The 23,706-nt window shown below is 40.0% G+C and overlaps 2 protein-coding genes across 5 annotated transcripts in view; one reads left to right on the top strand and one right to left on the bottom strand.

Moving 5' to 3' along the window:
• Positions 1–23,706, top strand: part of EFHC2 (EF-hand domain containing 2) — a 201,627-nt gene that overhangs the window by 50,963 nt on the left and 126,958 nt on the right. For all 4 annotated transcript variants that reach the window (XM_055267843.2, XM_055267842.2, XM_055267844.2 and 1 more), the window contains exon 3: positions 19,823–19,973. In XM_055267843.2, coding sequence (XP_055123818.1) covers positions 19,823–19,973 — 151 coding nt within the window. The remainder of the gene's footprint in view (positions 1–19,822; positions 19,974–23,706) is intronic.
• On the bottom strand, positions 6,582–8,610 carry LOC134736062 (putative deoxyribonuclease TATDN2). The gene has a single exon (XM_063635309.1). The coding sequence runs from the start codon at positions 8,608–8,610 to the stop codon at positions 6,715–6,717; it is 1,896 nt and encodes a 631-aa protein (XP_063491379.1). The 3' UTR covers positions 6,582–6,714.

The raw sequence follows: 23,706 nt of genomic DNA, 5'->3' as shown, positions 1-23,706 counted from the left end.
AAAAAGAAAGGAAAAGAAATACCTGAGACTAGGTAATTTATAAAGAGGTTTAGTTGGTTCATGGTTCTGCAGGCTGTACAGGAAGCATGGTACATCTGCTTCTAAGGAGGCCTCAGGAAGCTTCCAATCATGGTAGAAGGCAAAGGGGGAGTGAGGCACTTCACATGGCTGGAGCAGGAAGAAAAGAAGGAGTGGGGAGGTGCCACACACCTTTAAATAACCAGATCTCATGAGAACTCACTATAGTGAGGACAGTACCAAGGGGGAAATCCACCCCCTTGATCCAATCACCTCCCATCAGGACCCATCTCCAACATTGGGAATTACAATTTGACATGAGATTTGGGTGGGTACACAGATCGAAACCATATCACATGTGAATAAGTGTAAGAAAATTATTGCTTATCCAAAGCATATAAATTCAGTCAGGAATGATGATTATGCCAAATAACCACAGATTGTCCATATGAGTGGCTGAGATAGTGACACCTTTGCTTTCTGATGGTTCAATGTACACAATTTTGTTTCATGTGCAAAATCATTAAAAATAGTACATAAAATTATCTTTAGGCTATGTGTATAAGGTGTGTATGAAACATAAATGAATTTCTTATTTAGACTTGTGTCCATCCCCAGGATATCTCATTATGTATATGCAAATATTCCAAAATCTGAAAAACATCTGAAACACTCTGGTCTCAAGAATTTCGGATATAGGGTACTGAACCTACGTATGTACATACATATGTGTTTCTGTGTGTGTGTGTGTGTGTGTGTGTGTGTATATATATGATAAAGGAAAAATATTAGATAAAGGAACAATCGTATATGTATATATATATACACACACACACACATATATAATCTTTTATATGGTAGGTGTTTTTCTTTTGTATTTTTCATATTGAATGTCAGTTTTCTTGATTGTTTATAAAACTCCATGATTAGCAATGTGATTGCTGCGGGATAGGGTGACCCCCTTTCTTCTAGTCCTAGTATCATTTTTCCAGGAAGTCTGATTTTAAACAGTGGTTTGGAATCTCTTCTCTTAGTAATATCAAGTGTTTTTTAATTGCTTGCGCAATAGACTCCATAAGGATGTGAAGACTATTTTAGATATGGTTTTGACAGTATTTTCAAGCTTCCAGCTTTGCATCCTACACTGATTTATATATTATTCAGTATTTTTATACATTCATTTTCTCTCCAAAGCTCTGTTATATATACATAATTTTCTTAATTCTTTAAATAGTGCTGTGGTTATCACTGTGGTTAGCAAGTGTTGATTTTCTAATTTTTGCTGAAAGGTTAATCAGTGAACAAAGAGCTTAAGTGGTTTGTACCAGTGACGTAGTTAATTAGTGATAAAGCTACAGGAACATTCTAGCATTCTAGCCACTTCCCTTTCCATTTTTATGCATCATAAAATCATGTCTTATGCAGACAAGTAAAACTAAATTTTATGAATGCTTATATTGCCCATACAGGTGCATTTTATCTTAAACCATAGATTTAGTCATGAAAATTTGAGTATCAATTATAAATAGGTTTATGATATTTTTGTAATACAAAAAAATTCTTTGGAAGTCATCCCTCTGTAATTTATCTTTTTTGTTATTCATTGACGCAACTTACCTTTATTGACCATCTCTTATGTTCAGCATGCTAAATGAGATTCAGGTTTGTATAACTTGAGTTTTCTTAAAATAAGATACGCCTATATAAACACAGTATCCATAGGAACATAAATTTATCAAAAAATGAAGTGAGAGGAAAAAAGTAAGAATTTGGAGTGAGATTATAACTTGAGCATTGGTATTTAGATGTACCCCCACCTCCACAATCCCAATTGAAATCACTGCAAAATTTTAAAATGTGGAGAAACTAAATTCGTGCTGGAGGCCAAGGAGGTGTTCCATCTTCATGTTGCAAACTTTGAAGTTTTCACCTGATATAGTGCAGATGGGATCATACTGAAGGAATATACCCAAACGAACTTGCAATTTCACTTCCCGAGAAAGTGACAAGAATCGAGTTGGGGGTTAGGACAACCTGTAGGGGTTTCCACCTGGTTTACTTTCACAACTATTGAGGGCTTAAGAGTGTCACTAGGAGGCCCAGAAATGTAGTCACACTGAAGCCAAAGCAGGCCCTGCATTCGGGCTTTTCTCTGATGGAACAGGCAATGGCATACAAAGGACTGGCCACTCTTCCTGGAGTAGAGGTTGGGTCAATTCATAAAATGTTTATATGGAAAATTAGAAGTTTTTCCTGCTGGGGACTACCCATGGTTCCAGCTCCCTTCCTACTTCTCTTGACCAGTCTATATGAATTTATATTAACCAGACAGGAGGAGGTATCTAAGAACATTAGGATAGACGGTGAAGGGAGTGAAAGAAACCCCACCTACCCACCCTATTTTGTGGAAAACACCAGCCTAAATAGACTGCTCTTTGTTCAGGAATGAACAAAGACACTTAAGGTTTCTGAAAAGATTCTACAACATAAATGGAGAACATAGTATTCAAGAGGCAGAGGAAGAAAAATACTTATTTTAAAAGTATGTTTTCTACAGAAAAAAATAAATATTTTTGATAACAATGTGCTTTGTGTAAGGAGGTATATAATACAAAGTGAGAAGTAAAAGCAAATTAAAAATATTATTGAATGAGACTGCAGGCAAAAAGTCAAAGGGAGATTGCTGAAGAAGGATGAAATGTGAGGAATCTAAAAATGCATTATATGTAGTAAAGAAAAGTATTAAAACTGGGGAGAATGGGATGAGTGATGGAAAAGGTAAACTTGAGAAATTCTCCTGAAATGCAATGGAAAAAGATAACAGAGCAATGAGATGATGGCAGGTTGGACAGAGGATTGAGCTCTAACATGCAGACAATTGTTCCTAAAGAATTAAAGGCTAGATTAAAAGCAACCAAATTGATTAAGCATACCATAAGAAAACAATACAAACAAAAGCAACTTTCTGGATTATAGAAAGACGTAGACCAGGCCAGGTGCGGAGGCTCACACCTGTAATCCTAGCACTTTGGGAGGCCGAGGCAGGCGGATCACGAGGTCAGGAGTTCGAGACCAGCCTGGCCAACATGATGAAATCCCATCTCTACTAAAAATAGAAAAAATTAGCTGGGTGTAGTGGTGGGGGCCTGTAATCCCAGCTATTCGGGAGGCTGAGGCAGGAGAATCGCTTGAACCTGGAAGGTGGAGGTTGCAGTGAGCCGAGATTGCGCCATTGCACTCCAGCCCTGGCGACAGAGTGAGACTCTGTCTCAAAAAAAAAAAAAAGAAAGATGTAGACCGGCAGATAGAATACTTATTCTGTACCAGAGAAAATAAAAAAAAGAGATCAATAATTAGATCTACCCTGACAAATTTTCAAGGATAAAGCAAGGAAATTACCAAGCATCAGGATAGAAAAAGTAGTTTAACCCTCAAAGGCAAAGTTGACATTGGAATTCTCAGCAATACTAAATGCCAGAAGACAATGAAGCAATGTCTATAACTTTTAGGGGAAAATGTGAGTCAGAAAATCTAGACTCAGCCAAGGTGTTATCATTAGTGAAAGCAGCAGTAAGAACTCAGTTATATAATTTATCACAAATATGCTATCCACATACTTTTCCTGAAAAATTTGCTTAATTGCTAGTCAATTAAGAGATAAAGCAAATTAAACAGTTCTACCATGGGGAGGTCATGAAATAAAATGATTAGTGGTGAGTAGTAGAAAGAAACATATATAATATGTCGTGAAATATAAATAAAATTCGAAACATAACATAAACATTTTGAGTATTTATTGAAAGATAAAAGAATAACAATCATAAAATGAGCCCCAAATCCAAGATAGGGATAGAAAAAAATATATGAATTATTTAGAAGAATATGCAATTTAACAAGGCTATATGGTCACAACTATGTCAAGGAAAGACATCAACAACAGTGGGGTTCTAGACAATAGAAATGCCATATACTTTTTCCTGCTACTCTCTATTTCCATATTTTTGTAATACATTTGTATTTTTATAGTGTGTAAACTTTATCAAAATAAATCTATGTATACAGCAGAGTTATAATTACAGACACATTTGTGGTATCGGCTGCTTTGTTCTTGCTCTCCAAATTAAAAATAAACTAAGCATTTAGCTTAAGACATTAAAAAATACACAATAAAACAGACATCAGAGAACAAAAAGAAAAATAAATTTCAAAGCACAATTTTATGTATCAGTAAACAATAGTTTTGAAAAAGCACATGCCGTCTGAGTTGAGTATTTAAAACAAACAGAATTAAACCTAAACAAAAAATACAGAAAACAATGTATTTAAATCATAAACTCAGAGTAAGTAAAATGTATAGCTATGTTAACTATGAAGTGAATAGTATTAATTAGCAAAACTGACTTAAGTACAATGCTGGAATTGGCCAATATATGGAAATATTAGAGAAAACTGCCAAAGAGCTACTCCAAATGTTAGTGATTGTCTCTAAGTGGGTTGCATTATGGGCTATTTTACTCCCTTTTTGTGTGTGGTTTTTTTTTTTTAATTTTTACTTTTTACTTTTTTCCCCACTACAAGCTACTTTAATTCTTTGAACAATTTTTCCATGCAGGTAAACTGTTACCATATTTTCCTATTAAGAAATATTTTCAATAGATTTTTTTCTACAATAAATTTTACTGAAAACATTTGGTTCATTAGTTTTTGTCTATATGAATGCTGTCCATCATGGCTTTTGACAATCTGAGTTTTTTTTGATGATCACATTTCTACCAAAATCAATTTTCCTGAGTCAAATTTTGTATATCCAGATTTTGCCAATATTTGACTCTTCTACTGATTTTTAAAAAATCAATTTTACCATGTGCATTTTTCCTTCTGTTGCTTTTGTTTGGGTTTTTAAAAAATCACATTTATTTTTTTGCTTGTCTCAAAAATTTTTAATAAGCAGGTATGAATTTTGAAGTTAGATATGAATAAAAACCAACTGAAAAAGGAAATTCCTCTGTCTCCCAAGACAAAGTGGGCAGTTTCTTTTGAGCTTTAAAGGTAGAAACAGCTGCCTTTCTAAAATTTAAGTGAAGCGAAATGTTGACATGCCCTGAAAGGACTGCCAAGGTTCAGGGAGCCTGTTAATGGGCCTTGAGAGGCTCTGTGACTCTGGACTAATGGCCCAGGGACCACTAAGAGTAAATTGAATTTCTAGATTACTGGCTACCTTCATAGCTCTCTGATGCCTCCAGGATGGGAGAGTAGACACACCAAATGCCAGACAAATAAATGCTAAATAATAATTCTTTGAGGTTCAATGGAGTATCTATCACTTAAGTAGCAAACTATTTACAAAGTGTCCCAAATTTTGCACATTTGCATTGCAAGTTTTACTAGTAACATGAGTAGGTGAGCTGTTCTTTACCTCACTCATGGAATAAGTAAATGAAGATTGTGCTTTTTGATTTAGGCCACTCTTGATATACTACACTCAGAACTACATTGCTCACTCCCCTTCCTAAAGAAATAAAGGTGAATTACAACAAGGTTCTCTCCTGCATGTTAGAAACACTGCAGAGTATAATACTTGCATTTGCCACACAGAAATGCAGGGAGAGAGGAGCAGGTTGGAAAAGTAGTTTTCCCATCTAAAATTAAAAAAAATTTTTTGATGAAAAATTTTTTTTGAAAGGAAAACTCATTGTGTGTATATCTTGCTTACCTTGTTGAGTGTATACTTACACTTTTTTATTTAAAAAATTTTTTTTTAGAAACGGGGTTTCACTATGTTGCCTAGGCTAGTTTCAAACTCCTGGGCTCAAGTGAACCACTCACTTCGGCCTCCCAAAGTGCTGGGATTACAGGCGTGAGCCACTGCGCCTGGCCTATTTTTTATTAAAAACATTTTTTTTTTTTTTTTTTTTTTTTTAGAGATGGGAGTTTCACTCTGTTGTGCCAGGCTGGAGTGCAGTGGTGTGATTATAGCTCACTGCAGCCTGAGACTCCTGGATTCAAGTGATCCTCCCATCTCAGCCCCCAAGTAGCTGGAATTACAGGCGTGTGCCACCACACCCAGCTGTTGTTTTGTTGTTTTTACTTTTTTTTGTAGAGACGAGGTTTCACTATGTTGCCCAGGCTGGTCTTGAATTCCTGGGCTCAAGTGATCCGCTCGCCTCGGCCTTCCAAAGTGCTGGAATTACAGGCATGAGCCACCATGTCCGACCGATTTTTAATTTTAAAAGGAATTCCAATAATATACAAATATAATACACAAATCACCTACCTCACTTTTAAAATTCTACATGTTTTTAAAGACAAGTAGGAGGGTGACTTTATTCATCAAGCGATCAAAAGCAGGCTGAAGAGGACAGGGATTTAGATTGGGAAACTCTTTGTATTCTATCAAGCTGTCTTCTTTACTGGCTACCTTAAGGCATTTTTGCTGGGAAGAAAAACCTTAATAACATCGAGTGCAGTTTACCTTAACCCTCCTCCTATCCCATTGTACCCCACCCTACCAGCCAGAAACAGAAGTCTTATGAAAAGGTTTTGAGGAAAATATCCTGCCCTAGTTTACTCCATTCCAACGAATTCTTCAAACACATCCTTGACCCGGGACATACGCAGAGTTCAAATCTAGTCTGTATGTTTTGTTAGGCTACTGGTCTCCTTTCTTGGGAAGACTCCTGACTGTGCCTTTTCTGTTTAAAGATGGTAGAGGCGACGGGTGTTCTCCCGCAAGACCGTCAAGGTGTGGGAGAGTGACATACCTTTGATTCTGGCAATCTCGCACACAGTATGCAGGGCCAGGCCGGGGTGGGCATACTGGCAATGGCTTTTGGAAACCCAGCGAGGGAGGAAGAAGGGAGCGTCGGTTTCTACAATAATTCTCTCTAACGGGATCTTTCTCACAGTTTCTCGGGCTTGCCCAGCAGAAGAGTAAGTCAGAATTGCCGTGAAGCCCACATACAGGTTGGGAAAGTGGTTCAACAGGGGCTCGATGACTGGGTAACTGCCAGTGAAGCAATGCCGGTGTATCTTGTGGTCAGAGGGTACATAGTTTTTCAAGATGTGCAGTAGGTCTTCATCGGCTTCTCGGCAGTGGATCATCATGGGCTTCTTTAGAGAGACGGCCAGCCGCAGCTGTCTCTTAAATACTTTCTGCTGCTCTGGGACATGCGTGATGCACTTACTGGAGTAATCCAAGCCCATTTCTCCAAACGCCACAGCCTTGGGGTGTCGTAAGGCTTTTAAAATATTTCTTTCATGATAATTGTTATAATAATGGGCAAAATGAGGGCGACAGCCAAAGGCCCCCCAAACCAGATCATCTTTCAACTGATCCTCCCACAGGTTATCACTTAGGTTTTGAGGATTGCAGAAGCAAGAAATGCAGCCCTGAAATTCCTTGGGGAAAGTGTTGCTATAAATTTTTCTGAATTTGGTAAAGGTGCCTTTGAAAGGCAGCCTGGAATATAGCAAGTCCAAATGACAGTGGGTATCAATGAAACCCTGTTGCTTTGGCTGCCGGAGGGTCCTTGGCGGAAAGCTAGATGCACGTCCTCCATAAGGACGTTGTAATATCTCCTCTTGATATACTCTCTCCTCCTTCGCCTCTGCTTCCACATTTCTGGAGTAGTAAAATAAGGAAGAATTCTTGGATCTGCCTTCCTCTGTCATCTTCAGATCTCTGGACATGTTTTCGGAGCTCACTGGAAAATTGGTGGAATAATCACTCAGGAAGCTCTGGTGGCTGCTCCTCTCACCCTGGAATATGTTGTTGTTGCTTCTGCTGCTGCTGCTACAGCTGCTCTTCCCAGCCTGCAATGTGTTACTGCTGTTGCCCAAAGAGGGATAGCAAGAAGACTTGGTACTGCTGAACCAAGAGCTGGTGTAGTCATGCCAAGGACTATAATGAGGTGGAAAAGTGGTATAGTCAGTGGCGTAGTATGGAGGCTCTGACACTACAGGAAGACACAGTGAGAATGGCTTCTCTTCAGAGAATATGACTGTGGTTCCACCTACATCAGACCAGTCACTCGCTGAAGAGGGGCGCTCAATTGCCATCTTTTCTTTGCGCTTTTGGATTACTGAATGGGAGTTATAGTTATCCGGAAGATTTAAAGGTGGAGAGCATTTTTCACAAATGACTCTATTTTGTTTTTTAGGTCGCCCCTCACTGAATTTCTTAGGAGGATTAACAGTCACCCTCTTGTCACAGGAGCTGCTCATCTCTGGGGCTGACTCTTTCTCTTTTTGAGGAGCAAAGATGGTGGCATTCCTGGCTGGTCTTTCTCCACAGTAGGGACACTCTCCTAGGTTTGATTGTGAACTAATGACAGCCTCTTCCTTTCCTTTTGGAATGTCATCTCCCAGGATCTCCTGGAGAACCCTCAGAGACAATGAAGAGCCACTATCTTGAGGTCTACCCTTCCTGTACTGGAACTTGTTTGGTTCCTCAGTTTCATTTTGACCCTCACTTCCAGCTGTAAATTGAGGGTTCATGAAATTATAGGAGCTACGTTTGGAATTAATTTTAAGTCTGTAGATGCCCTCCTCCACAGAAGTCATTTCTTTTAGAAAGGGGCTGGCAGAGTGCATTGGGGATCACAAGGACGAAAGGAACTCCCAATGCTCCGAATTAGGCAGTCTTTGGAGCCAGCCCTAATCACGCCAGCAGCTGAGGAATGGGAGGAGAAGGAGGAGAAAGAATTTCTGTGGCAGGATGAACCTTGAGAAAAACACGGTGTGCAGGCCACAAAGTAGCCTTTAGGCCTTTCAGGCCTTTGGGGCCCCTCTCCCCTTCCAAACCACGTTACTGAGCTCCCCGAGGCGCCTGTGTTTGCTGCAAACCACGTTACTGAGCTCTGCGGGGCACCTATGTTTGCTGGGGGATCCTACCTAAGTGCCGCTCCAGTGGTACTTTTCTGCGAGCCGACGGGCCCTCACGCCGCTCGGGCGCCTCAGGAACGTTTCCTCCTTTTTTCAACCGTCTATCACAGTTCTCAGTGTTCTAGAGATGCCAAAACCCTTCCACAGTTATTTCAAAGTGCTCTGGAGAAGTCCTAAGGATCCAGGCCCAGTATGGTGTCCGAGCCCGGAACGTACTCCTAAGACTGCCCGAAATGGTCTGATTTTGCGCTGTGCAACTTCCCGGATGTAAAAAAAAAAAAAAAAAAAAAAGGTACTTCCGTGGAGTCAAAGTGCTTCCGATCGGCCGTGCGCCGTGGCTCACGCCTGTAATCCCAGCACTTTGGGAGGCTGAGGCGGGCGGATCACGAGGTCAGGAGATGGAGACCATCTTGGCTAACACGGTGAAACCCCGTCTCTACTAAAAATACAAAAAATTAGCTGAGTGTGGTGGTGGGCGCCTGTAGTCCCAGCTACTCGGGAGGCTGAGCCAGGAGAATGGCGTGAACCTGGGAGGCAGAGCTTGTGGTGAGCTGAGATCGTGCCACTGCACTACAGCCTGGGCAATAGAGCCAGACTCCGTCTCAAAAACAAACAAAGTGCTTCCGATCAAAACTCTTACTTTTATTTTGGAATACAAAGCCCTTTGGAGATGTCAGAGTCCATGAAATGACTACAAGACACTTTAGGGATCACACACAGGGTGCCCCTGGATGGGCTACTGGCCTAGAGGCCCTGATCCCCAATGGCCAGCTGGAGGACAGGGCAGAACACATTGTAGAAGCCGAGTCGGGAAGCCTGCCCAGCCCGCATCACCTCGCCTACCAGCCTGGGTCAGGTCAGCAGCCCGCCCCATCTAAGGGCAACACTCACCTCCCCACCGCCATCCAGTCCCTCCTTTACCAGGCCTCTTCTCACTGCCCAGCCACGTGTCTACCCGAGCTGCCGCCATTACATGCTTTTTGTTCCTCCCCTCCACCCTCAGTTTTTTCCAAAAGCGTAGTCATGGTTTTTAGAGCATAGTTTAAAAACATAGTTATGACTGTGGTATATAACAATTTTCAGTCTTGTGGGTTTTTTTTTATTTTCTTTGTCCTCCTCCCCCCCACCCCCCGCCAAAAGGAAGTCTCACTCTGTCTCCCAGGCTGGATTGCAGTAGTCCGATCTCGGCTTACCGCAACCTCCACCTCCTGGGTTCAAGCGATTCTCCTGCCTCTGCCTCCCAAGTAGCTGGGACTAGAGGCTCGTGCCAGCACGCCAGGCTAAATTTTGTATTTTTTTTTTTTTTTTTTTTTTTTTTAGTAGAGATGGGATTTCACCATGTTGGCCAGGCTGGTCTCCAACTCCTAATCTCAGGTGATCCACCCGCCTTGGCCTCCCAAAGTGCTGGGATTACAGGTGTGAGCCACCGCGCCTGGCCCAGTTCTGTGTTTTATTCACTTAACATTACTGTATAGCCTCAGTATTTTTCTTATTGTCTGATGTTTTTCAAAAATATCATGCTGGTGCCTTTATAATACTCTATGGAGAACGTAGATGTGCCGTAATTCACCGAGCCCTTCCCTTTTTGTTAACTTTTCAGGTCCCCGTATTCTACCTTTTTTTTTTCTGTGATAAAAAGCTGCAAAGAACATCTTTGCACATATAAGTTTCTTCTGTATTTTGGGTTGTTTCTTTGGACTACGTGCGGGGAAATGGAGTTCCTGAGAGGAGGTAGGAATTTTAAATTGGTTCTTCATAGCATTACATTGCCGCAGAAAATTGTACTAACTTAAAATCTCGTCCGTAATGAATGGTCCATTTAATAGGAGAAACACACATAAACCCGATGCCTCGTTATTTTAATTTGCACTTAATCTGACAGTTTCTTAGAGTGAACTTCTTTTTATTTGTTGACCCTCTCATGAATTTTGTTTATGCTGTTTTCCAATTTCTCTTTTAGGGTCTTTAAAAAATTAATTTAAACATTTTTATAAAATTAAAGTTTAGCCATATTTTCTAAAATTTTTTGTTAGCATGTTTTTGTTTATATTTTAGTATATTGGAGTTATAACTTATGTAGTTAAATCTTAATTTTTTAAAATGTTTTCTTTCTCTTTTTCTCCCAAGCCTGCAATGTCATTCCTCCTTCTGAGGCTTGACACATATTTATTTTTTTGGAAGGTGAAAGGAATTGATTTATTATATTTAAGCCAATACTTCATCTGATATTTGGGTTGGATTTTACAGAGGGCTATACACTGATGCTTTTCCAAGTTGGTACCTTTTTTGCTTATTGATATGTGACTCCTCTTTCATTATGTGTTAAATTCCTGTTAACAGAGTCTATTTCCAGGGCATCTATTCTTTTATACCTACTATGTCTCTTGTTACTGTGGTATTGCACTACTTTAATAAATGAACTATTATATTAAGGTATAAAGTCTGGGAGAGCTAGATTTCCTTCATTACACTTAAATTTTACAACTATCTTTAATAGGCTGAACTGTTTATCAGGTAGACTTAAAAAAATAATTCTAGGCCAGGCCCGGTGGCTCACGCCTGTAATCCCAGCACTTTGGGAGGCCGAGGCAGGTGGATCACCTGAGGTCAGGAGTTTGAGACCAGCCTGGCCAACATGGTGAAACTCTGTCTCTACTAAAAATACAAAAATTAGCCGGGCGTGGAGGTGTGCACCTGTAGTCCCAGCTACTCAGGAGGCTGAGGCAGGAGAATCACTTGAACCCGGGAGGCAGAGGTTGCAGTGAGTCCAGATCGCACCACTGCACTCCAGCCTGGGTGACAGAGTGAGACTTCATCTCAAAAAATAATAATAATAATAATTCTAAGTCCCTCCAAAATGACGTTGAAATACCCACTTGAAAAGTTATTTTAGTCTGCTTATCCAGAATATACTTCGCCTATCCTTTTAGTCAAGCTCTTCTATTAATATATCTTCTAGTAAATATTTTTAGAGTTTTATCTGGGTCACAGAGTTTTTATTAAAACTATTTTTAAGTATGTTGTAATTTTTTATTATGAACATACTTTCCCCCGACTGTATGGTCTAGCTGGTTATTGCTAACACATAAGAATATTTTAAATTCAGGTATGGTTGTACTGAAATCTTTGTTAGTTTTTCAGCCTTTGCCTAGGTCATTATCTTATCTACCCATAATGATAATTTTTGTCTCTTTCTTGCTAATATTTTTACTTCATATCTTTCTACATTGTCCAGAGCTTTTAAAAACAATATTAAATAATGATGCTAGTAGGGGCATTATTGTTCTGTTCCTGATTTTGGTAGGCACATAGTTTAATTATTAGGTTAGATATTTAGGCTGTTGTTTTAAAGCAGATTTTTTTGTCATCTTGTTAAGGAACTACCCTTGCATTTAAAAATGTATGTGGTAGGAAATGGTGTGAGATCATTATATATTTGCTCATATTTCCTAATTGGGAAACATGTTGGCATCTGTGAGTAAAATGCTGTTTTTTTGTGTGTGTAGGTGGCTTGTAACTGTTACAGACTATTGAATTCTGTTTGCTTGTATTTTACTTAGGATCTTCTATAAATCATAAGTAGTGAAATTGTTCTGTAGCAGTAGTTCTCAACCTTGGCTTGCAGTTTGTAATCACTTGGGGAGCTTTAAAAATTACTGATGCCTAGGCCCACCCTGAGAGAATCTGATTTCTGTGTGTGTGTGTGTGTGTGTGTGTGTGTGTGTGTGTGTGTATGGGGGATGGTGGTTGTCTATGGCGGGGGTTAGGGGGCTGCTGGTGGGGACAGTGTGGCCAATGCATCAGGATTTTTAAAAGCTCTATAGGTGATTCTAATGTGTAGCCAGGGTGAGAACTATTGCTTTACAGTTACTTTTTTTTCATGGTACGTCTATTAGGCATAGGAATTCACCTTTGTAGCTTTCCATCATTTTTGGTATCCTGGGGAGTTATATAATTTGGTAATTTTCTTTCCTTGAAAGTTGGAACAAATTCATTAGTAAATCATCCTGGTTGGAGACTTTATTGGGGCAATTCTTTGGTAATTTTTTTCACTTCTTACTTGGTTATTAGCTTATTCATTGTGTTTTTGATAAGTCACGGTTCTTACAGAATATCACTTATTTAATTGCAATTTTAAAATTCATTTTCATATGTTTGCATGATTATTATAAGATAATTTATCTTATGGTTTATATCTTATAATTGCATCTCTGTCGTGAACTGTCTTATTTCTCATTTTATTTATATTTTTCTTGATGAGCTTTCTAAAATCTTATCTATTTTATTTATTTAAAAAGTCCTTGGATTTATTTATTGTAGTTGTTTTTCTTCTTTCAAATTTATATATCCTTACTATCTTTTTTGCTTCCTGTTTTTCTTATGACAAATTTTTGCTTTTTCAAAACCTTTTGTTTATTGTTTTGAGGCAGTCTCATTCTTTCGCCCAGGCTGAAGTGCAGTGGCACGATCATGGCTCACTGCAACCTCTGCCTCCTGTGTTCAAGCGATTCTCCTTCCTCAGCCTCCTGAGTAGCTGGGATTACAGGCATGCACCACCAGGCCCAGCTAATTTTTTTGTATTTTTAGTAGAGACGGGGTTTCACCATGTTGGCCAGGCTGGTCTTGAACTCCTGACCTCAGGTGATCTGCCCGCCTTGGCCTTCCAAAGTGCTGGGATTACAGGCGTGAGCCACTGCGCCTGGCCTTAAAAGCTTTTGTTTGAATCATTGCTCACTGGTTCTAAACTCTGGCTATGTTTCAGAATTACCTGGGGAGAGTAGGAAGGAAAAAGAAGGATCTTGTACTTGCCTATCTCAAAGTTCATGGCTGAGACCTCTATAACAAAAGACAGATTAACAAGAGAAAAGTACACAAATTTATTTTATGAAAGCTTCAGGAGACATGGAGCCTTCAGAAATGATCCAATGAAACAGGAAAAACTGTATTTTTATGGACAGTCATGTAGAGCTATGACTGGAGGACAAAAGGATATGATCTAATGGTAATAAACTGGGGGGAACTTATAATAGCAAGACTTGTTTGTTCAGATTTTTATTCTTCATCCTTATGTGATACTCCTTTCCTCTAGGTATAGGGCAGGACACCTGTCACATGTGGGTCTATAGGGAAGGAGGAAGGGAGAAGGTCAGAGAATGACCTTCCTAGGTGTTATGACCTGCCTTCGGGGAGAATGATGGAAGAAGGTCAGAGAGACATCCCTGCTTCTGCCTTTTTCTCAAATGCCAAGGTGCCATATGCCTCGGCATATTTGCTGAGGTAGCATGTCCTGAACCCCATCAGTATCTTTTAAAAAATAGTAATAGTCCCCTCCCCAAGGTTCTGATTTAATTTACTTAGGCAAGGGTCTGGGTTTTTTGTTTGTTTGTTTGTTTTTCACGGAATGTCACTCTGCCGTTGCTCAGGCTGGAGTGCAGTAGCGTAATCTCGGCTCACTGCAACCTCCACCTCCCAGGCTCAAGTGATTCTCCTGCCTCAGCCTCCTGAGTAGCTGGGATTACAGGTGTCCACCACCGTGCCCAGCTATTTTTTTGTATTTTTAGTAGAGATTGGGTTTTGCCATGTTGGCCAGGCTGGTCTCGAACTCCTGACCTCAGGTTATCCACTCACCTTGGCCTCCCAAAATGTTAGGATTACAGGCGTGAGCCATTGCGCCCGGCCAGATCTGGTCTTTCAAAAATTTTTTAAAGTTCCTAATGCATAGCCAAGGCTGAGAAACACTGTTAGCAATTTATCCTATCTCTCAGACTCTAAATTCTTTTATGTAATAATTTTAATCCATTAATTTATCCCAGATTGCAAATTTGCCTATATCCTATAGGTTTGTATGGCCTTATATTTTATTACATACTTTTATATCAATTTTATTATATACATGTATATAAATTTTATTTGTATACTTTTTATATTTTTAAATTTATTTTTGGTACAATTATGAGGAGTGACAATTTTTGTTTATAGGTACATTATACACTTCTAGTTGTATTACTTTGTGATCAGTGAATATAACTTGTATAATTTTTGTTTTTAAAATTTATTAAAATTTTTGTGAATTAGCATATGTTTCAGATATATTTCTGTAAATATATATATTGTCATGTATAAATGAGCCATCCTCTATATGCAACACAAAATGTATTATCGTTTATTTCCTTGATTATGGGACTTCATAATCATGAGAGAAACCATTGATTTAATAACAGCTTTTTCAGGAAGAATAAACAACACTGTATTAAATGTTCACAAATTTTTCTTGTCTACTAACATATAGAGCATGCATTTATCCTTGCCATTATATCCCTTTTATAGTACTTCACAATTTAAGTCTGAGCCTTTTTCATAAAATAGAGCTTAAACATATTAAACTTGGACATGTGATGTTGACCTCTTTATAAAATTGAACATTGCCGATGTTTTGTCTTTCTGTCCTGACAGCTTCTCTAGAAATTCAGCCGTAAGATTTTTTTTTTTTTTTTTTTTTTGAGACAGGGTCTTGCTCTGTCACCCAGGCTGGAGTGCAGTGGTGCAATCTCTGCTCACTGCAAGCTCCGCCTCCCAGGTTCATGCCATTCTCCTGCCTCACCCTCCCGGGTAGCTGGGACTACAGGCATCCGCCACCACGCCTGGCTAATTTTTTGTATTTTTAGTAGAGACAGGGTTTCACCGTGTTAGCCAGGATGGTCTCGATCTCCTGACCTTGTGATCCACCCGCCTTGGCCTCCCAAAGTGCTGGGATTACAGGCGTAAGCCACCGTGCCCGGCCTCAGCTGTAAGTCTTTGACACTTAGATGTTTGATTCCAGAAGTGATAGTCTTTCTGACTCACATATTGGCCACATCAGCCTCCCCATCTTTAAAAATTATATGATTTATTCTAAGAGATTAGGCTTTTGCCTTTGCCTTACAGTTGCATGGTCTAGCTTGCAATGGACAACCTTCTCCACGCAATCATTTTTTGTGTCATACTGCATCAGACAATAATCATTTTCAAGCATTTTAAGTGAAAATTAGGAATCTAATGTTAAAATCCAGCTGTTTGGGATATGCAATGCTAAGCAAATAACTCAACTGTCATGAAGATAGGATAGATTCTTCTCTACAAAGCTAAATTTGCACCATATATCAAGTTAGAACTACTTGCCCATCAAAATGCATTCTTGACTGCTTTGTGATTCTTTTGGCTTTAGTTGTAAGAAGATCCTGAATTCAGAAACATTAACATTTAAAATTTTTCCTTTGTAATGAGGAAATCATATACCTGTTATTTAAAGCTAATTGATTTCAGATTTTAGGGGTTTTTTCTTTTTCTTTTTTTTTCTTTTCTGTTTTTCTGTCACCGAAGCTGGAATGCAGTGGCATGATCATAGCCCAGTGCAGCCTTAAATTCCTGGGCTAAAGCAATCGTCCTGCCTCAGCTTCCTGAGCAGCTTGGACTATGAGACATGCACCACCATACCTGACTAGTTAAATAAAGAAAAATTGTTGGAGAGACGGGGACCCAAGTGTCGCCCAGGCTGGTCTGGAACTCTTGGCCTAAAGTGTTTCAATCCTCCTGATGTAGCCTCCTAACGTGTTGGGATTACAGGCATGATCCACTGTGCCCGGTCTAAGGTTTTATATCCTCTATGCTAATATTAAAATTCCAAATGCCTTGAGGATCAGGTAGGTAACCTCATAAATATCATAGGGCCTGCAGAAGCCTGTGGAGGACTGAAGATCACATGCCCCCACCAAATGATATTTATATTCTGTTTTCAAGAAAATTGCAGCCAATTACATCCTCTAGGACCTTATTTTTCTTTTTTCTTTCTTTCTTTTTTTTTTTTTTTTTGAGACGGCATCTCACTCTATCACCCAGGCTGGAGTGCAGTGGCACCATCTTGGCTCACTGCAACCTCCACCTCCCGGGTTCAAGTGATTCTCCTGCCTCAGCCTCTTGAGTAGCTGGGATTACAAGCATGTGCCACCACGCCTGGCTAATTTTTGTATTTTTAGTAGAGACGGGGTTTCTCCATATTGGTCAGGCTGGTCTCGAACCCCTGACCTCAAGTGATCCACCTGTGTTGGCCTCCCAAAGTGCTGGGATTACAGGCGTGAGCCACCGTGACCGGCCTAGGACCTTATTTATCTAGTTTCTGCTTGACAGCATAAATGATGATAACACTGTACATCATAATTATGTTCCTATAAATTTTCATTTTTAATAGTTTTTATTTTAGGTTCTGTTTTCTGGATTCTCTGATACATCGAGTTCCATTACAATTAGATCATTTATTTTTGTGAGATCACTTTTTAATCTATTTGATGTCTCTCCTCTTACATTCTACTTTGCCACATTTTATAATTTCCTCTTCCTCTTCATTTTTTATCTTTCCATCTCTACCTCATTCTGACTTGCTCTGTATCTTTCATGTTGGAGTTTGACAGCCCTATATTCTCATGGGAGCAGAATATGAAATATCAGTCTGTCCCTCATCTAGACATATTGAAGCCCAACCTAAGATAATGTCTTTCCTTTGCTCTTTATTTCAATGTAGCATCCTTCTGTTTTAATGCATCATCTGATTGATAAATATTTAATGATTACATACATGACGGTTGACCTATGCCAGTTGTCAATTGACCTATGCCAGTGTAGTCATTCACAAATTTATACTGGTAGCATTCAGTATATAGAGGTGGGTGAGAGCCAAGAATATTCTCTCTACACTTTCCTACTTGATTACAAAGAAAAAAAATCTCAGATTAAATATTACGTACACTGAAAGTTTGAGGAAGCCCCAGCTCTTTCTCCTTTTAGGTGTTCCAACATCTTTTTTTCCTCCTCATTTTTTTAAAACAATTATTTTTGAGACACAGAGTCTCATTCTCTCACCCAGGCTGGAGTGCAGTGGCGAGGTCATAACTCACTGCAGCCTCAATCTCCTGGGCTCAAGCAATCCTCCCACCTCAGCCTCCCTAGTAACTGAGACTACAAGTACACGTAACCATGCCCAACTAATTTTTAAATTTTTTTTTGTAAAAACGGGGTCTCATTATGTTGCTCAGGCTGGTCTTGAACTCCTGGGCTCAAGTGATCTTCCTGCCACAGGCCTGAGCCACTGTAGTCAGCGCCCTCCCCCTACTTTTTAAAAGTTGAAATATAATTCACATAACAAAAACTCACCATTTTAAAGTGTCCAACATGACTCAGTGTCTAATATCTTTTTTTAACTGAGGTAAAATTCACATAACGTAAAATTAACCATTAGCCATTTTAAAGTGTGCAATTCAGTGGCATTTAACATATCCACAAGGCTGTGCAACCATCACATCTATCTAGTTCCAAGACTTTTTTGTCACCCTAGAAGGAAACTCTATACTTGTCCAACAGCATCTTATCTGAAATGTTCACTCAATACAAATGTGACAGCATTCTAGCAATGGGGTTTAGCTAACCTAATTGGAGTCAGGCCAGACAAATTCTTTAAGAAAGCAGCTGAACATAGGACTATTTGGGAATGAAGCCAAAGGCGCCATTTTGAAGGGAGTAGATCTCTGGGCTCACCAGACTCTTAGAACCTGTTCCTGTATTATTTGTTCCTGGTTAGTATTTGTAACTGATATGTGCATTTTGAATATGATCATTTCACTAAAATTTATTCTAACATCATTTATGGCAATTGACAAAGCTTCTTGTGTCGATCGAAGAAAAAGCTACTGAGGCATTCTGTTAGCCACTTCTGAAGTGTGGGCTTCTGATAAAAATATGCTAAACACTCCTGGAGTATATATTCTTACTTAGGTTAACTGACCACCACCTCTAGAGGGTAGATTGCAACTAACAGACTCACTCATATATATCATATTGTCCACATTGAATAACCCTGGAGTTACATCATATGCACAGTTAAGTTTTGCAACTTCAATTATAAAAATTGATCAAAAGTGAGAGACAAAGAGAATATTTAAATGGAGCTCTCACAGAGCTTGAGCTGCAGGTCAAGCTTGAAATGGTAGCCTGAATCTACTTTTCCCACAGTTGTCCTCAATTACCTTGTCGTGCTCAGTGTGTGAGCAGGATGCCATATTAAGAATGTTTCCAATGGCTAAAGATATATATTATTCACACAACATGGCACCTAAGCATAAAGAAATGATTTTAACTGGTCTTCAACTGAAGAAGCAGGCAGTCATCTGCTTCAATATGGGAGAAAAATGGGCTGTGTTTTACTTACTGAGAGGCACAGTTTTCTAAAGTAGTTAAGGAATTTTCAAAGATATTTTTGACTATCTCTGAATTTTACCGTAACTGCTTTAGAATCCACCTGTCCTTCCCTTCCTTATTCCCTACCACCCCCATACAAGATGAGTCTGAGTCTAGCATTGGGCTAGGCTCCTTGAGGTTCCCAAAGTGTAAGGTGGGGTCTCCAGGGCATTGGATGAATTTCAGATATGCCTGCTTGAATTGCCTGAAGGCAAGCAATCATCAGGACTAACAGTCAGGATAATTTTATGCCAGAACCAAGGCAGCTTTGTGTTATTGTTAATGGGAAAAAAATGACAAAACTTATTCATCTTGTGAGAAAGAATATTTTGTCTCTATAACATATACATTTAGAATCCCACAGTGAAATCCCAAAGGCAGACTCTAGTTCAGTTTATGGTAGAGCTGAACAATGGATGTATTACTTGAATATCATTTCCTTGTTTTAACCAGATGGTGATAAAAGTATTAAATAATCTTTATGTATTGTATCTTAGATTGTATATCCATTCACATAGCTGATGTGTAGAATGTCTTCTTGGAAAAATTCTCTACTTTTTCTTTATATCAACAAAAAGTATACAGGCAGCTGCTTTGTTGATTTTAAGTTTGCTGAATTTTCTATTCATTTCTTAGTTTCTAATTATGATTCCAACAGGTATTATCTTTTGATGCCTATTCGGAAGAGGAAGTACTTGATAAAAGCCAAACCAACTACAGAATAAGATACTATAAAATCTACTTCTACCCTGAAGATGACACAATTCAAGTAAATGAACTAGAGGTGAAAAATAGTGGATCGCTTCAAGGTATCTATTTAAAGCAGAGTTATGGTTCCTTCACTTCTGACTCCTGCCTTTATATACTGCCTGCCTTTAGCTTTTCAAAAGACTGCATGCTACTGTTTAGGCTGTCTAACCTGCTGGCAGTGGTGAATATAAACATGCCATTAGCATGTAGTTATTGATTGTGACTTACCAGCTTTCTAACCTCCGCACGTTAACATTGGCTGGGTCTCTCACTCCTCCGTGGCATACTTGTATCCTTTCAGGTGCTGCTGTGGTATGAGTAAATTCTCCTGTGCCTTTGACTTTTTCCTCAAACCCTTTGGTCGCCTTGCCGTGAGCAGAACACTTCCTTCACAACACCATTAGGGGAGAAGAGAAAGCTGTTCTCCACTGCAGCTTCCAGATTGGCATTCTCTTCTTTCTTGAATTTACTGTCATTTGTTTCAACCACCCCCTCCTCATCCTCATACTTGTTAACTACAGACTTCGATGGTACTTCACCAGATAGTCATTGTTCCTTCACCCTGTGTATGCCAGTCATCTTTGTCCATACTCCTCTGAGCCACAGATAAGAGTTAACTCTGTGATGTGGCCACCAGAGAAGCTAATCCTAGGTTGCATTAAGTATGGCAGAGATCAGTGGAGATGACTGATTTCTTCCGTTTGTGCTGTGGATCCTTCTCTTGGGATGCTGCTGAGTTCTGGATGACTTCAGGGCACAGCAACTATGATGGTGAAAGAACTAAACATTTGTCATGTGCAAGACAGAATAGTGAAAAGGGATATTTGTCTGTAATGGGGAGACTCAAGTGTGCTTGATAAATGTCCTCAGGAATCTAAAGGGCTGTCATGTGGAGAAGGGGTGACGTTATTCTCTGTATCTTCATGGATGGGACCTAGGGGTCAGAGTTCAGGTCAGTAAGAGGAAGAACTTTCTGGCAGAGAGCTGCTAGAAGTTGTAGGGAATGGACCTGGGTAGGGTTGGGGTTAGGGGTCTGGTGTAGGGGCGGAGGAGAGGAGAGTCACAGATTTGTTTGTTCCCTCGTGTAGATAGATGGCCCTGGGGGCAGGTCAGGGGTGGTTTTTCACTGACAGCCTGCTAGAAGTATGAGAGGATTTGAGTGTTTGTTTGGTCGCTGGTGTAAATGACCTTTCAGGGTACTCAGTTCCTTGAGGAGCTGATTCTTGGGTGTGTTGTTGTTTCTTTGCCTTTTAGAGTATTGCCACCTGCAGTATCTCAGTCTCTGAAATTGCCTTCTCTAACTACAATATGTACTCCTTTTACTTTCCTTACTTGCTCATAACTACCATCCCTGTTCTTCATTCTCCTAGAAAAACATATCCTGAATATGTCCATGTCTTCCCATCCGCTTCACTACCATCCTCACCTAAGCTACCCTCATCTGTTGACTAGAGGAATGGAATAGCTGCCTAACATGGTCTCCCTGTTTCCATTCTTGCTCCTCCTACAATCTGTTCTCTATGCGGCAGGGAGAGTGTTGTGTGGGATGTTACCTGGATGCAGTGGTGGCCTTTGAGAATTGTACATGCAGGCTCTCCCAGAGGCCACAAAACAGAAGGCTCATGGATCACATTAAAATGCACGAATCACATGTTACATTAAAGTAATTTAAAACACATGATGAGAAACAAGAGAGAAAGAGATAGGGTAGGTTCACACACTTGGGACAGGGTACAAGTAGACAGAAGGACCATACTGCCTGAATCCTGGGGTCAGCAATGGTTCTGTCTCTGTTTCACTAACCTTCCCTGCTACTAGTATGGTTTGGAGACCAGAATTGAAGTTCAAGCAAGGAGAACCACAGACAGAAGGGGCCTCGGCTGAGGGCACACACTTGCTTTGTTGGAGAGATGCAGGGAGAAGTGTGCCTGGCCATGGCTGTAGCTTGTCAATAAGCCTGCTGGATAGTCTTGGGTTTTGTTTGTGTTTCGTGGGCAGAGGTCACATGGGGCCAGAATGGGTGTCACCGATGAATGAGTGGCCAAATTGAGGCCTCATAAATATTGGGTGCTCATGAATATTTAGTGTCCTTATATATTTAGCATATCATGAATATTTAGAGTCCAGGTGCCTCATGTATATTTATGACCTACTGAAAATCAGTTATCTTTTGGTTTTTCCATCCCTTTCTTTCTATGTTTAACATGCCCATGCTCTACTTAGCCTATTACCTATTGTTATTTAACACATCTCATGATTTCTGCCTATGCTGAACAAATTTTGCTTACTAATTACTAGTCTAGGCCTGAGGGCTCTGTATTGATATACCACAATGAGTTCAATGGGGAGAAGCAGGGATTTGAGGGCCATGGGCTCTGAGAATAAGGTTGTCATGCAACCTCATTAAGTGTGCAAAGGACTTCCTTCAATGCTCATGAGATTGAGGTTTTTCTTAGAGCATGGCTTTGTTATGTCTGGTGGTTGGAATAATGAATTTGGAGCCAGCCAGCATTGCCAAGAAGTGTTTATTGGATGCCTATTCTGTGTCAGGCACTGTGCTATGTTTTGGGAAAATGGACAAAAGGACTGAGTCCCATCATAGCCCTATCTCATGGAACAATAATAGGCCACCAGATTGGAAAGGAAAGGGAGCAAGGCCACCAGTCCAAGAGTTTTGCAATTGTTCAGGCTAGAAATGCTGAGTGTCCAAACCAGGACAATGATGGTAGGAATAGAAAATTGGGGAAGGATTTGAGAGACATTTGGTTGGCCGAGTTGATACGCATTGGCCAGTGATTAAATACAGAGAGTGAGGAGGGGGAATATCTAATGAAAAAGTGCCTACCTTATCATTGTCTCATTTAATCTCCTGATGACCATCTAAAGTAGTTATTGTCACTGTCAGCTTTTACAGAAAAGGAAACAGGCTTAGGGAGGTAATTTGCTCAGTCTGTTTTACATTGCTCTAAAGGAATACCTGGAGCTGGGTAATTTATAAAGAAAAGAGGATTATGTGGTTCACAGTTCTGCAGACTGTACAAGAAGCATGGCACCAACTTCTGCATCTGGCGAGGCCTCAGGAAGCTTTTACTCGTGGTGGAAGGTAAAAGGAGAGCAGGCATGTCACATGGCAAGACGGGGAGCAAGAGAGAAAGGAGGGGATGCCAGACTCTTGTTAACAATCAAATTTTACGGTAACCAACAGAAAGAACTCACTCGTTACTGCGAGGACAACACAAAGATATTCATGTGGGATCCACCCCCATGACCCAAACACCTCCCAGCAGGCCCCATCTCCAACACTGGGGATCACATTTCAGCGTGAGATTTGGAGGGGACAAATATCCAAACTATATTGGCCTCAGAGGTCTCTATGGTTGAGTCATGATACCTTTATAAAGTCCAGGAGCAGAGAGCAAGAAACAAGATTCGGGTTTGAATCTGGGGTGTGTTTCAGGGCATGAGGCCTTTGAAGGGGTGTTAGACATTTGTGTGGTGATGTCCCTCCAGGCAGGTAGAAACTTAGGATGTGTTTTCAGGAAAAAAGTCAAGACTAGAAATGGAGATTGGGAATCAGAGGTGGCCAGATCATGACCAGGCTATTCTACTATGTTAGAGGAGAGCCACTGGTGAGGTGATGGAAAGATAAAGGGAATTCAATTTAGTGTCTCTGCTTGGTTTTACGAGTGGTGGGAAAAGAGGAAGATTAGTATGAGGAGGTAATATGAGCTGTCCTCATTGTTCTTTGTGTTCCAACTGATACGCTATCCACTCCCTGGCCATTTTATTTGG

Source organism: Symphalangus syndactylus, chromosome X, assembly GCF_028878055.3.
Source record: "Symphalangus syndactylus isolate Jambi chromosome X, NHGRI_mSymSyn1-v2.1_pri, whole genome shotgun sequence".
Taxonomy (NCBI): domain Eukaryota; kingdom Metazoa; phylum Chordata; class Mammalia; order Primates; family Hylobatidae; genus Symphalangus; species Symphalangus syndactylus.
The sequence above is the reverse complement of the archived record's forward strand: the minus strand, read 5'-3'. Positions and strand labels throughout refer to the sequence as shown.